This window comes from Leucoraja erinacea, chromosome 7 (assembly GCF_028641065.1).
Source record: "Leucoraja erinacea ecotype New England chromosome 7, Leri_hhj_1, whole genome shotgun sequence".
Lineage (NCBI taxonomy): Eukaryota > Metazoa > Chordata > Chondrichthyes > Rajiformes > Rajidae > Leucoraja > Leucoraja erinaceus.
Window position 1 is genome coordinate 74,278,203 of NC_073383.1, and position 15,447 is coordinate 74,293,649.

General features: G+C 45.4%; 1 protein-coding gene across 2 annotated transcripts in view; it reads right to left on the reverse strand.

Annotated features, from left to right (window-relative positions):
- Positions 1 to 2,354: 2,354 nt before the first annotated feature.
- Positions 2,355 to 15,447, reverse strand: part of LOC129699112 (contactin-associated protein-like 5) — a 70,069-nt gene continuing 56,976 nt past the window's right edge. For both annotated transcript variants that reach the window (XM_055638770.1, XM_055638771.1), the window contains 2 exons: positions 8,502 to 8,573; positions 2,355 to 3,851 (listed from right to left, as the gene is read on the reverse strand). In XM_055638770.1, the coding sequence (XP_055494745.1) occupies positions 3,655 to 3,851; positions 8,502 to 8,573 (269 nt within the window). In that variant the 3' untranslated portion in view covers positions 2,355 to 3,654. The remainder of the gene's footprint in view (positions 3,852 to 8,501; positions 8,574 to 15,447) is intronic.

A 15,447-nucleotide genomic window follows, 5' to 3' on the forward strand; every position in this document is an offset into this window, starting at 1 on the left:
CTAGCTCTCTCGAAAGTATCTGAAATCATGGGAGGAAAAAAATGGTAGGAGGTTTCTGGACATATTGCAGCAACTATCATGGTCTGGAACAGGCTTAATGGGCCAGCTAGGCCTTAAATGCCTATTGTTTCCATTTTTAATATTAGAAAGTATTCGGAAGCATTGGAGGTGTTCATCTCATTTCCCCTGGATATTTAAGGATCTGACATGAAAACCCTGACAGTAGTTTGTGCTTGGGGAGGAGGTCAATTGTACATCACAAAAATAATTTACAAAGCACTTTTTATATATATCTATATATATTATATATATAATACACACACACACACACACTCTATCTATTGAATAATGGTGCTCTTTCAGGCACCACAAGCGTTAAATGGTTAAGTTGCTTCCAATTCCAGATTCAAAAGAAATAAATGTGTATTATGTGAAGGGTGGCACAGCGGTAGAGTTGCTGCCTTCCAGGGCCAGGGACCCAGGTTAGATCCTGACTACGGGTGCTGTCTGTACGCAGTTTGTACCTGTGTGGGTTTTCTCCGGGTGCTCCGGTTTCCTCCCACACTCCAAAGAATGATAAGCTTCTGCAAATTGTCTCTATTATAGGTTATGTAGGCTGTTTGGCTTGGAATAATTGCAAATTGCCCCTGGTGTGTGCAGGATATCGCGAGTGTGTGGGGACCGCTGGTCGGCGCGGGGTCGGTGGGCGGAAGGGGTCTGTTGCCGCGCTGTATCTCTAAGCTGAACTAAACGTCAGGAAAAATGCTGTTGAGGTCAGGTCATAGGATTAGAACTCGGAAGTTCATAATATGGAATTAAGTTAAAGCAGTGAAATATTACCATTCTGCAGAGAACGGTGAGTGCGCACTGCAGAACTCTTAATCTAGGGTCAAGGAAACTGTGGTGGTGATCTCCCAAAACATTGACCACAGTCGTCATGGGTAACCGGTACCATGACTACTACCAACATATTAGTTTAATTTTCCCTGATAACTGTAGCCTTGATTTACTAACTATCCACCTTTCCTGGCATGAACAGATACCGATATACCAGAGCCAAACACAGTCCGTCAATGAGACAAATATGTACAAATCCAGAATCAACAAATTTACCCCCTGGGTAGGCGGAATTTACCCCAGGTTGGGAACCCCTGACTTACTCTAGGACTCTATGGGGGCATCTTGGTCGGCATGGACGAGTTGGGCCGAAGGGCCTATTTCCAGGTTGTATGACTCTAATTCAATCTTAGGCTCCCCATATTTTAATGCCACCTTAACATCTTACCGAACAAAAACTTATCTATCCCCACTTTGAAACAATTCTGACCCTGAGCCAAAACAACTCCATGAAGCAGCACTTACAGAGGAACAAACAATCACGCATGTAGTCAGACTTCCTGATCATACGCCTGCACCATAGAACTTCAATTACACACCCAAGTCCACCAGAAATAAAGTTGGTCTTATTGGATTTGCTAACGTCGTATACGCCTGATCCGATCAGAGTAATAGCCTTCTACCCTCATAAGAGACAAAACCTACTCTTTGCAATTCATCTTCAAACGCACCTCTTTAAAGTTGGGTCACACACGTGACAATTCAGGACTTCTCCTAATTCTTCCCAGCTGTTATCAGGCAACTGAACCATCCTACCGCAAGCAGAGAGCAGTCCTAAACTACCACTGTATATACCTAATCGGGGACCGTCGGATTATCTTTGATCAGACTTCACTGGCCTTATCTTGCACCAAACGTTATTCCCTTATCATGTATCCGTACCCCGTGAATGGATCGATTGTAATCAAGTATCGTCTTTCTGCTGGCTGGTTAGCATGCAACAAAGGCTTTCCACTGTACCTCGGTACACGTGACAATAAACTCACCTGAACTGCATGGTTGTGGAAAACGACACTGCTTTTTAATAAAGGGACCTGTTCTCACTTGGTTTTGTGACTTTTCCAATCTCCAGCCCTGTAAAGCTTCGCAATCACAGTGCGTCTACAACTTTGCCCTCTTGAACAATCCTGATATTAATCACTGCAACAATGGCAGCCATACCTTTAAGGGCCAGTCCCACGAGCATGCGACTCCATGCGGCAAGCGCGACCTAACGTGGTCGCTTGAGCTGGACGGCCTCACGGTGCCGGTCCCACTTCAATCGCCGGAGCCGTATGGAGTTGTGCGAGGTTGATCCCGACATCACGCGGGGCTCCGAAAAACTGTCACTTGTTCAAAAATTCCGCGCGGCAACGGCCTGTCGACCCGCAGCCGCCTCGACGCCGTACACAGCGTCTTGATGTCGTACGCGGCGTCTTGATGCCGTACATTACGCGCGATCTTCCCGTGAACTTCGCTCGAACTTCACGTCACTCACTCAACCTCCGCGCGTCTCCCGCTTCCGGTTAGGTCGCACTTCCTGCATGCAGTCGCATGCTCGTGGGACAGGCCCTTTAGCTTATGTTCCTAAGGTCCGGAATCATCCTCCCTAAACGACTCTCCCTCCTTAAAGACTATCTAAAAATCCTCCTTATTTGCTCTAATAGTCGGCAGTACCAAAGTACCAAAACTCATTTGGTTACACTCACATGAACAACATGGGCGGCACGGTGGCGCAGCGGTAGAGTTGCTGCCTTACAGCGCTTACAGTGCCAGTAACCAGGTTCTCCCCACGACCAGGTGTGTTCCCTCCGAGATCTTTGGTTTCCTCCCACACTCCAAAGGTGTACAGGTTTGTAGGTTAATTGGCTTGGCATAAATGTAAAATGATCCCGAGTGTGCAGGATAGTGTTGAGGTGCGGGGATCGCTGGTCGGTGCGGACTCGATGGGCCGAAAGGCCTGTTTCCATGTTGCAATTCTAAACCAAACCAAAGAAACACTATACATTGCTTTTCCATGTTTAAACTGCTATGTAAATATATATTATTGTTACATCGGACTAAAGGGTTTCAGGGAACTTTACCTCAGACCGAGTTTCACAAGATCAGTGTCTTGGGAAAAACCATTGATGGGGGAATAGAAAACACAAAGGGAAATAAGTGGAAGATAAAACTATTATTAGACGCTTATGTGTCATGCAGTAAGTTAATATGGTGCGGCACAGCTGCGCAGTGGTAGAGTTGCTGCCTCACAGCACCAGGGACCCGGGTTTGATTCTGACTACGGGTGCCGTCTGTATGGAGTTTGTACGTTCTCCCTGTGACTGCGGGGGTTTTCTCCGAGTGCTCCGGTTTCCTCCCACACTCCAAAGACATGTTTCTACCTTAGTGGGCCTCAGTAAAATTGCTCCCTAGCCTGTGGTGTACGTGTTGGTCGGCGCGGACTCGGTGGGTTGACGTGCTTGTCTCCACGCCGTATCTCTAAACTATACTTAAACGGTTATAATGGTAATTTTATTTCTCTGCCGTTCCCATGTAGACATTTAAAACCTCTTCCTTCTCCTCCCCTGAGCTGACCTGAAGATAGCAGGAAATAATACGTTAGAACCCCTGCCCTGTTAAGGCGAACAAAAAGTGTAAACCATTTTTCATGTCCCTACTCTGACTGTAATGTCTGTCCATTTATAGTTCACAGAGTCTGGAGCTAACTGATAGCACAGACAGTATATCCCGGGTGTTATTAATCGGTTATAATAATGACGAGGGCCTGTGTAATTGTCAGATGAAGTACTCTTTCTTGTCTTCACTCAGGGAATCCTGGTAAATGGAATTGCTCTTCAGCGTGGCATCTGTGGGCTCAGTGTATTCCGCCCTCTTCATTTCGTTGGTGTGGTATGTGCCTTTGTGCTTGTACATCAGGCGGCCCATTACAGCCACAATGCAGAGGATGACAAAGATCGCCACCGCTATTACACCTGCGAATGATGTAGGGAGAAACAAGCATTAGGAAAGCCCTTACACAAGTGAGGACTAGCATCACTCGAACATCATCTGCGCAACTGCAGCGGTAGAGTTGCTGCCTTACGCAGAAACATAGAAAATAGGTGCAGGAGCGGGCCATTCATGTCAACATTATTATCATTGTCATCCTTTTATCGTCATATTGCAAAGCAACAATTGTACAGTGCAAAATGAGAAGACGTTTCCCAGGGAATACCAGGGAGCATCGCACATAAAAACTTAAACATTTCACGCATAAATAAAAATGATTAAAAAAAAACAATCCAGTTCCTGATAAAAACAATAGGAATAGTTTAAAAAGTGCAGGTTAAAAAAAGCAACATTAAAATACAAGTAAAAAAAAACAGTCATAAATGTCCAGGGCAGCTGATTTAAGTGGCCTGAGCCAGTGCCAGAGTTATTACTCAGTGCCAGTTATTAAATTGTCAGTGCAAAAGCAGCAGAATCAGGTGGAGTGACTGTTTAGCAGCCTCACAGCCTGTGGAAGGAAGCTGTTTAGCAGTCTGGTTGTCCGGGCTTTGATGCTGCGGTATCTCTTTCCTGATGGCACATACACATACACATACACATACACATACACATACAAGATGTGCAGTGAAAGAAAGTGGCAATGCCTGCGGATTGTGCAAATAAAAAGCCAGCACTGCCATTCAATATGATGATCATGGCTGATCATTTAAAATCAGTACCCCGTTCCTGCTTTATCCCCATATTCCTCGATTCCATTAGCCCTAAGAGGTAAATCTAACTATCTTGAAAACATCCAGTGAATTAGCCTCCACTGCTTTCTGTGGTAGAGAATTCCACAGATTCCCAACTCTCTGGGTGAAAATGTTTTCCCTCATCTCAGTCCCAAATGGCCTAACCCGTGTTCTTAAACAGTGAACCCCTGGTTCTGGTCTCCCCCAACATCGGGTACATTTGTCCTGCATCTACCCTGTCCAATCCTCTAAGAATTTTAGATGTTTCTATAAGATCCTCTCTCATCCTAAATTCCAGCGAAAACAAGCCCAGTCGACCCCTTCTTCATCATATACAGCGAAGATAGACACAAAATGCTGGAGTAACTCAGCGGTTCAGGCATCATCTCTGGAGAGAAGGAATGGGTGACGTTTAGTGTTGAGACGTTCCTTCTCTCCAGCGATGCTGCATGACCCGCTGAGTTACTCCAGCATTTCTGTGTCTATTTTCGGTGTAAACCAGCATCTGCAGTTCCTTCCTACACATGCTGCCTTACAGCGCCCGGGACTTGTGTTCAATCCTGACTACGGGTGCTTGTCTATACAGTGTTTGTACGTTCTCCCCGTGACCTGCGTGGGCTTTCTACGGGATCTGCGGTTTCCTCCCACACGTCCAAAGACACAGGTTTGCAGGCTAAGTGGCTTGGTATAATTGTAAATTGCCCCTGGTGTGTGTAGGATAGCGCTAGTGTGCGGGGACCTCTGGTCAGTGCAGACTCGGTGGGCCGAAGGGCCTGTTACCATGCTGTATCTCTAAACTAAACTAAACTTCATGCTCTTTGCAATGCTAGAACTCCCTGCATGAAGTTTACTATTGTCACGTGTAGTTATGTTTAGAAACATAGAAATTAGGTGAAGGAGTAGGCCATTCGGCCCTTTGAGCCTGCACTGCCATTCAATATGATCATGGCTGATCATCCAACTCAGTATCCCGCACCTGCCTTCTCTCCATACCCTCTGATCCCCTTAGCCACAAGGGCCACATCTAACTCCCTCTTAAATATAGCCAATGAACTGGCCTCGACTACCCTCTGTGGCAGAGAGTTCCAGAGATTCACCACTATCTGTGTGAAAAAAGTTTTTCTCATCTCGGTTTTAAAGGATTTCCCCCTTATCCTTAAGCTGTGACCCCTTGTCCTGGACTTCCCCAACACCGGGAACAATCTTCCTGCATCTAGCCTGTCCAACCCCTTAAGAATTTTATAAGTTTCTATAAGATCCCCTCTCAATCTCCTAAATTCTAGAGAATATAAACCGAGTCTATCCAGTCTTTCTTCATAAGACAGTCCTGACATCCCAGGAATCAGTCTGGTGAACCTTCTCTGCACTCCCTCTATGGCAATAATGTCCTTCCTCAGAATTGGAGACCAAAACTGTACGCAATACTCCAGGTGTGGTCTCACCAAGACCCTGTACAACTGCAGTAGAACCTCCCTGCTCCTATACTTAAATCCTTTTGCTATGAAAGCCAACATACCATTCGCTTTCTTTACTGCCTGCTGCACCTGCATGCCTACCTTCAATGACTGGTGTACCATGACACCCAGGTCTCGCTGCATCTCCCCCTTTCCCAATCGGCCACCGTTTAGTTTATTGTCTTGTTTACCGAGGTACAGTGAAAGGTTTTGAAGGTGACTGCTACTCATAGCAAGGTATCCAATGATTATGGATACATATCATTAGTTTAGTTTAGCTTCGAAATACAGCACGGCCCACCGAATCTGTGCCGACCAGCAGACCCCGCACACGAACGCTACCCTACACAAACGAGGGACAATTTACACATACACCAAGCCAATTAACCTACAAACCTGTACGTCTTTGGAATGTGGGATGAAACCAAAGATCTCGGAGAAAGCCCACGCGGTCACGGGGAGAACGTACAAACTCCGTGCAGACAGCACCCGTAGTCGGGATCGAACCGGGACTCCGGCGCTGCCAGCACTGTAAGGCAGCAACTCTACCGCTGCGCCACTGTGCGCCACCATGCCACTGTTATTCTCATCACGTGTACCGAGGTACAGAGAAAGACTTAATTGTTACAGCGGAACGACTGTACATGATTAAAATCAAGCCTTTCACAATGTACGGATACAGGATAGAAACATAGAAACATAGAAAATAGGTGCAGGAGTAGGCCATTCGGCCCTTCGAGCCTGCACCGCCATTCAATATGATCATGGCTGATCATCCAACTCAGTATCCTGTACCTGCCTTCTCTCCATACCCCCTGATAACTTTAGCCACAAGGGCCACATCTAACTTAAATATAGCCAATGAACTGGCCTCAACTACCTTCTGTGGCAGAGAGTTCCAGAGATTCACCACTCTCTGTGTGAAAAAAGTTGTTCTCATCTAGGTCCTAAAGGATTTCCCCTCTATCCTTAAGCTGTGACCCCTTGTCCTGGACTTCCCCAACATCGGGAACAATCTTCCTGCATCTAGCCTGTCCAACCCCTTAAGAATTTTGTAAGTTTCTATAAGATCCCCCCTCAATCTCCTATATTCTTGCGAGTATAAACCGAGATAACATGAAGTGCAAGCTAAAGTCCAATTAAAGATAGTGCAAGGGTCTCCGATTACATAGATGGTAGTTCAGAACTGTTCCCTAGTTGTGCTAGGACGGTTCAGTTGCCTGACAGCAGCTGGGAAGAAACTGTCTCTGAATCTGGAGGTGCGCATTTTCACAATTCTGTACCTCTTGCCTGATGGGAGAGGGGAGAAGAGGGAATGGCCAGGGGGCGACTCGTCCTTGATTATGCTGCTGGCCTTGCCGAAGCAGCGTGAGGTTTAGATGGAGCCAATGGAAAGGAGATTGGTTTGTGTGATGGTCTGGGCTGCGGACACAATTCCCTGCAATTCCTCGCGGCCTTGGATGGAGCTGCTCACACGCCAAGCTGTGTTGTGGTGCAAGGTGGTGTAGCATAGAACCACCTTCTCAATGGGACATGGACATTGGAGTGAAGGATCAGTTTCAATGACTCAATTACGGCTGGAGGAACTCTATGGGTCAGTCAACACCTGTAGAGGACTGTACTGAAGTCCTGATGGTCCTGACCCCATAACGTTGGTTTTTCCTCTGCCTCCACAGATCTTACAGAGCCATAGAATCATCGAGGCTTAGAGTTTTATAGCGTAGAAACAGGCCCTTCAGCCCAACCTGCCCACACCGGCCAACATGTCTCAGCTACACTAGTCCCACCTACCTGCGTTTGGGCCTTATCCCTCTAAACCTATCCTATCCATGTACCTGTCTGAATGTTTCTTAAATGTTGCGATAGTACCCGCCTCAACTAACTCTTCTTGCAACTTGTTCCATACACCCACAACCCTTTGCTCGATAAAGCTACCCTTCGGATTCTTGCTCGAAATTCTGAGTTCCTCCAGCATTTTTTTTCGGCTCCATTTCCAGCAAATATAATCTCTTGTGTCAGTGGTTCGATTGAGAGGAATGTTAATACATTTAGTTAAAAATCTGGAAGTTATGCCCTTTGTGTGTAAACACAGCAAGTTTTATACCCTAAAGGATACCAGTGCATCAAATAAGCTTCAGTATAACTCCATGACTCTATAACCTATAGCTTGGGAGAAGCTAAGAGGATGTTTCCACTAGTGGGAGAGTCTAGGACCAGAGGGCATGTACTGCTGATTCGCGGTTTTGATAAAAAGCTCCCCGAAATGAATTGATTTACCACATTTTAATGTCTAAGTGGTGCGGTGAAATATAAACACTCTTAGGACAGGTCGGTGAGTTTCTGGATCAATGACGACCGACGGGAATATCCACCGACGGCCAGTTTCCAAAGGTAGCCTTAAATGCAAGGTGCCGACTTTAGAACTCAGTGCAGCCTTATTCAAGCTTACCTCCAATGACTGCAGAGTCACTCCTGATTGCGTTTGTCAGCAGCTTGCCCTCTTCAATTGTCCCAGTGTGATCTGCAACAAGAAGACCGTAAGAGCTAAAAGCACAAGTAGACCTCCTCTTGCAACTAGTTGGACCATGGCTGATCCAGTGCTTTTTCCATCCAATCCTCATATCTTTAGACTGCCCCAAGAACTTACAAAATGCAGTCTAGCCCTTGCTTGGAGATGACCATTTTCGTACACATGGCCATCTATCTGTGTGCAGACATGAAGTTCTCCTCATCTCACAAGGTCATAAGTGATTGGAGTAGAATTAGGCCATTCGGCCCATCAAGTCTACTCCACCATTCAATCATGGCTGATTGATCTCTCCATCCTAACCCCATTCTCCTGCCTTCTCGCCATAACCTCTGCCACCTGCACTAATCAAGAATCTGTCTATCTCTGCCTGAAATATATCCACCGACTCTCTCCACAGCCTTCTGTGGCAAAGAATTCCACAGATTCACTACCCTCTGACTAAAGACATTTCTCCCCATCTCACATCCCGGAATGTGAGGATCGAGACCCTTCTGCAGACTGTGAAGAAGTGTTTCGACCCGAAACGTCACCCATTCCTTCTCTCCGGGGATGCTGCCTGTCCCGCTGAGTTACCCCAGCATTTTGAGTCTACCTCAGGTTTGTAGACTAATTGGATTGGTATAAATGCATAAATGTTAAAAACAATTGTCCCTAGTGTGTGTAGAGTAGTGTTAATGTGTGGGGATCGCTGGTTTGCTGTGGACTCGGTTGTCCGAGTCCACAACAAACCAGGTACAGCAAGGCTTGGAAGGAAACACCACTTTGCATCAACCCATTCCTTGGGAATGCTTAACACCAACACTGAATGCTTGATGTGAGAAGTGGCCTATTTCTCAGTACATCCATCACTCAGTTGTCAATTGAAAATCAATCATGAATTTTCCATACTAGGTTTTTGACACCTGTGTCTGTCCATGGTTCAATGGCACTTTATTGTACCACTTGTGCACAGGCACAGTGAAATTCTTTGTTGTTGCATACAATTCAGTCAATTCATAGCATACGTAGTATCATCAAAGACCCACACCATCCTGGCCACACACTCATCTCCCTGCTACCTTCAGGTAGAAGGTACAGGAACCTGAAGACTGCAACGACCAGGTTCAGGAATAGCTACTTCCCCACAGCCATCAGGCTATTAAACCTGGCTCCGTCAAAACTCTGAACATTAATAACCCATTATTTGTTATTTGCACTTTATCAGTTTATTTATTCATATGTTTTGTAGTCAATGCCCATTATGTTCTGTTGTGCTGAAGCAAAGCAAGAATTTCATTGTCCTATCAGGGACACATGACAATAAACTCTCTTGAACTATTAAAGCACTATTGTTCAGTTGATGTGGATAGAGAACTGGCTGGCAAAAGAACAAAGAGTAGGAGTAAACAATCCTTTTCACAATGGGCGGCAGTGACAGTGGTAGAGCTCTGCTGGGACCCCAGCTACTTACAGCAATGATCATTGAAGGCAAACCAAGTTTGGGTTCGATGGGGGGCTTAGGAGGGTGTGAGGAGGATGCTAGGTACTGAGTGACTTGGATACTGGGTGAGTGTGGCAAATGTTTGGCAGATGACTATGGGATAAATGTGAGGTTTCCATTTTGGTGGGGGAAAGCAGAGATTATTATCTAAACGGTGGCCGATTGGGAAAGGGGGAGATGCAGCGAGACCTGGGTGTCATGGTACACCAGTCATTGAAAGGATGCATGCAGCAGGCAGTTAAATGGCATTCTGTAGCAAGAGATTTTAATTGGCAGGGAGGTTCAGGGTCTTGTAAATTGTTCCTAGTGTCTGTGAGACCACAGGAGTATTGCTAGTTTTGGCGTCCAAATCTGAGGAAGGACATTATCATAGAGGGAGTTGGTCACTGATTCCGTGGACTCGTGGCCGAAGGGGCTGTTTCCACGCTGTATTTCTGAGACATCTAAACTAAATAGTCTGGTTGTACACTAATAGCAGATTGTTCCCGATGTTGGGGAAGTCCAGGACAGGGGCACAGCTTAAGGATAAGGGGGAAATCCAAGGAACTTTTTTCACAGTGGTGAATCTTTGGAACTCTCTGCCACAGATCTAGTGAGGCCAGTTTTCCAATTTAGATGTGGTTCAGCAGTCAAGGGTATGGAAGAAGGCATTAGACATACAGCGTGGAAACAGGCCCTTAGGCGGTGCAGGCTCGAAGGGCCGAATGGCCACTGCTGATTTCAGTTTCCATGTTTCACCCCATGGGGTTTCTAGCTCTGGTATCTCCCACACTCCACAAGGGTTACATGGCTTTACAATTTTGCAGATTGTTCCAGTGTGTGTACGAACAACTACGTAACCTGATCATTTTCAGCGTGGAGTCGGTGGCCGAAGGGGCTGAAAACACCAAACTAAATAGTCTGGTCAATAGCAGACTTCACCGAGGCAGCACACAAGGAATTTCCATGTTTTCTGCGCCATCTAGTGACCTTCCAATTTCATGTTCAGCAGTAAACATAAGACATTAGACATACAGCGTGGAAACAGGCCCTTAGGCACACTGAGTCCACGCTGATCAGCCATCACCCCATACGCTAGCACTATCCTACACACAAGGGACAATTTACAATTTTGCAGAAGCCAATTAACCTACGAACCTCTACGTTTTTGGAGTGTAGAAGGAGAAAACCCACGTGGTCACCTGGAGAATGTACAAATTATTCCAATTTGTTTCATGGTATTAAAGGATACAACACCAGACAATAGACAATAGGTGCAGGAGTAGGCCATTCGGCCCTTCGAGCCAGCACCGCAAATCAATGTGATCATGACTGATCATCCCCAATCAGTACCCCGTTCCTGCCTTCTCCCCTTATCCCCTGACTCTGCTATTTTTAAGAGCCCTATCTAGCTCTCTCTTGAAAGCATCCACAGAACCTGCCTCCACCGCCCTCTGAGGCAGAGAATTCCACACTCACTGCCCTCTGAGGCAGAGAATTCCACAGACTCACCACTCTCTGTGAGAAAAAAATGTTTCCTTGTCTCCGTTCTAAATGGCTTACTCATTCTTAAACTGTGGCCCCTGGTTCTGGACTCCACCAACATCGGGAATATGTTTCCTGCCTCTAACGTGTCCAAACCCTTAACAATCTTAAATGTTTCAATGAGATCTCCTCTCATCCTTCTAAACCCCAGAGTGTAGAAGCCCAGCTGCTCCATTCTCTCAGCATATGACAGTCCCGCCATCCCGGGAATTAACCTTGTAATGAATTTTAAAAACCTTGTAACATTGTATGAAAACCGTAGTCTCACACACTGCAACTCCAAAGTAAGTTGCAAGAACAAAGTAGTAAACCAAGATCAAGGGTTACTGGACATCTGGACAGTGGATCTAACAGCGCACCTTCTAAACCAAAACGAGTTAAAGATCAGAAAATAAACTTTGGAAATAGATTGGATAGATGCTCAGAGTCTCTTGCCTAGCATAGAGGACACAGGTTAAAGATGAAAGCGAAAAGATTTAAAAGGAACCTGAAGGGTGTATGGAAGGAGCTGCCAGAGGAGGTAGTTGAGGCAGGGATTATCGCAACTTTCAAGAAACAATTAGACAGGTACATGGATAGGACAGGTTTAGAGGGATATGGGCCAAATGCAAAGAGGTGGGTCTAGTGTAGATGAGACATGTCGATTGGTGTGGGCAAGTGTGGGCCTGTTTCCATGCTGTAAGACTCTAAAAGCTGAGAAGGAGACTCGATTTGTGTGTAAGATTTCAACATCACAAACAAAAAGAACTCTGAGATTGGATTATGAGGGAGAAAAAGACAATAACGAGTATTAATTTAAGAAGTAAACATTAAAATCTCCTTAAACAAGTTGTTAATTTCAAGGAATGGGATTCCATATGTGATAGTTAAATTTTCAGTGGCAGAACCGGCGGTAGCTGAGACACATCAAATCATTACAAGAGTACTTAGTGTTGTAAATCCTAATTATAAATATTTTTAGTGGGTTTAGTTTGCATCTGTTGCAAAAATGAACATCAGACAAGTCTCATAAATGGCAAGGCCAGCTGTCAATAGCGTTTTGCGAGTAACTCTATTTAGACTGTTATGTTTGGACGTTGGGCATCTCGCCATGTTTCTGCTTGTCATTAAAATTGTAAGTAAAATAATGGAAAGGTAACGAACGATATCACCATTACTTTCACTATTGCCTTACAGATATTTTCCATTACATTGATTAAGACCCTCTAAAGCAACACATCGGCGCAGCTGGTACAGCTGGTGCCTCATAGCGCCAGCGTCCCGGGTTCCATCCCGACATTGGGTGCCGTATTTTCACCCAGAGAGTTGTGAATCTGTTGAATTCTCCGCCACAGAAAGCAATGGAGGCCAATTTACTGTTTGTTTAAGAGGGAACTGCAGATGCTGGAGAATCGAAGGTTACACAAAAAAGCTGGAGAAACTCAGCGGGTGCAGCAGCATCTATGGAGCGAAGGAAATAGGCTGCAGCAGCATCTATGGAGCGAAGGAAATAGGCGCAGCGGCATCTATGGAGCGAAGGAAATAGGCCTATTTCCTTCGCTCCATAGATGCTGCTGCACCCGCTGAGTTTCTCCAGCTTTTTTGTGAGGCCAATTTACTGGATGTTTTCAAGAGAGAGTTAGAGATAACACTTGGGGCTAACAGAATCAAGGGATATGGGGAAGAAGCAGGAACGGGGTACTGATTTTGGATGATCAGCCATGATCATATTGAATGGCGGTGCTGGCTCGAAGGACCGAATGGCCTACTCCTGCATCAATTTTTCAATGTTTTCTATGTACGTGTGGAGTTTGCACATTCTCCCTGCAGCCGCGTGGGTTCAGTTTAAGTTATTGTCACGTGTGCCGAGGTATGGCGAAAAGCTTTTATTGCGTGCTATCCAGTCAGCGGAAAGACAATACATGATTCCAATCGAGCCATTTACAGTGTTTAGATACATGATGAGGGAATAACGTTTAGTGGAAGGTAAAGCCAGCAAAGCCCGATCAAGGATAGTCCGAGGGTCACCCATGAGGTAGATGGTAGTTCAGCACTGCTCTCTGCGTGTGGTACGATGATTCCCTGGGTTTCCTTGGTTGCTCCGGTTTCCCCCCACATCCCAAAGACGTACAGTTTTGTAAGTTAATTGGCCTTTGTAAAATTGCCCCTAGTGTATAGGGTAGTGGGATAACATAGAACTAATGCAACCGGGTGATCGATGGTTAGCTTGGGTTCGGTGGGCTGAACAGCCTGTTTCCATGTTGTATCACCAAAACTGAAAACTAAAGCAAACTATTGAGAATCTATATCACTACAGCTTAAATTGATTTATGCCTCCTGCCCTAAAACATGCCCAATATTCCAAAGACGTGCAGGTTTGTAGGTTAATTGGCTCCTGTAAGTAGTCCTTGGTGTGTAGGATAAAACTAGTGGACAGGTGATCACTGGTTGGCATGGACACGGTAGGCCGAAAAGCCTGCTTCCACGCTGTGTCTCTAAACTAAACTAAACTAAACTATTCCAAGAAACATTCTTGGAAAATAAACTGATAAACTCGCTGTTTACGTGGTATTTTATGATACCGAGTATATTTTTTCCTGAATTTTGCCTTTAATTTTATGGTTCCTTTTTCCCCCTGCTCTATGTTTAATTCACACTCATTCTTCACCTAAAAAAAGACATTCGATTTTATATCTGCTTCCATTTTGAATCCCATTTACCATCAAAGAAAATCTGATTATTTTCAAAGGAATCAAATTTTGAACAAAACAATTTTCTTTCTGTTCTTTTATTCAAACAACCTGGTGAGCTCCGTGTTGTCTGAACATTTATAAGCCAAGCAAAGACAGGTGGGACAAGCATAGAAGGAGGCAACTTGGTTAGCATGGTTAGTGTTGGGCCAAAGGGCCTGTTCCCATGCTGACCAAGAAGTCACATCTATACTTGTCCCACCTGCCCACGTTTGACCCATTTCCCTCTGAAGGGGGAAGGACCTGCTTCCATGAACATGTCCAAATGTTGTTGTTACCCCTTGTGTAAAAATGTTGGCCCTCAGATACCTATTAACTCTTTCCCCTCTCACCTCAAACCCATGACCTCTGGTTCTTGACTCCCCAGCTTTGGGTAAAAGACTCTGTGCATTCACCCTATCTATTTCCCTTATGATCTTATACACGTCTATAAGATCACCTCTCATCCTCCTGTGCTCCAAAGAATAAAGTCCTGGCCTGCTCAAACGTTCCCTACAGTTCAGGCCCTCAAGACCTACAACAGGGTGAACAAAAATAAACAGAATATTCCAAATGTGACCAAAACTGAACCGAATACTCAAAAATGTGGCCTCACCAATGTCTTGCCACAGACGGCTGTGGAGGCCAAGTCAGTGGATATATTTAAGGCAGAGATAGATAGATTCTTGATTAGTACAGGTATCAGAGGTTTTGGGGAGAAGGTTAGGAGGGAGAGATAGATCAGCCATGATTAAATGGCGGAATAGACTTAATGGGCTGAACTGCCTAATTCTGCTCTTGTTCCTTATGACCTTGTACAGATTTTTAGTTTAGTTTAGTTTAGAGATACAGCACGGAAACAGGCCCTTCGGCCACTGAGTCCGCATCAACAGCGATCCCCGCACATTACCACTATCCTACACACACTAGGGACAATTTACACATACACCAAGCCGATTAACCTACATACCTGCACGTCTTTGGAGTGTTGGAGGAAACCGAAGATCTCAGAGAAAACACACAGATGCGGTCACGGTGAGAACGTACAAACTCCGTACAGACAGCAGCCATAGTCGGGATCAAACCCGGGTCTCCGGCGCTGCAAGCACTGTAAGGCTGAATCGTGGGCGCCCATAACTGTAACACAACATCC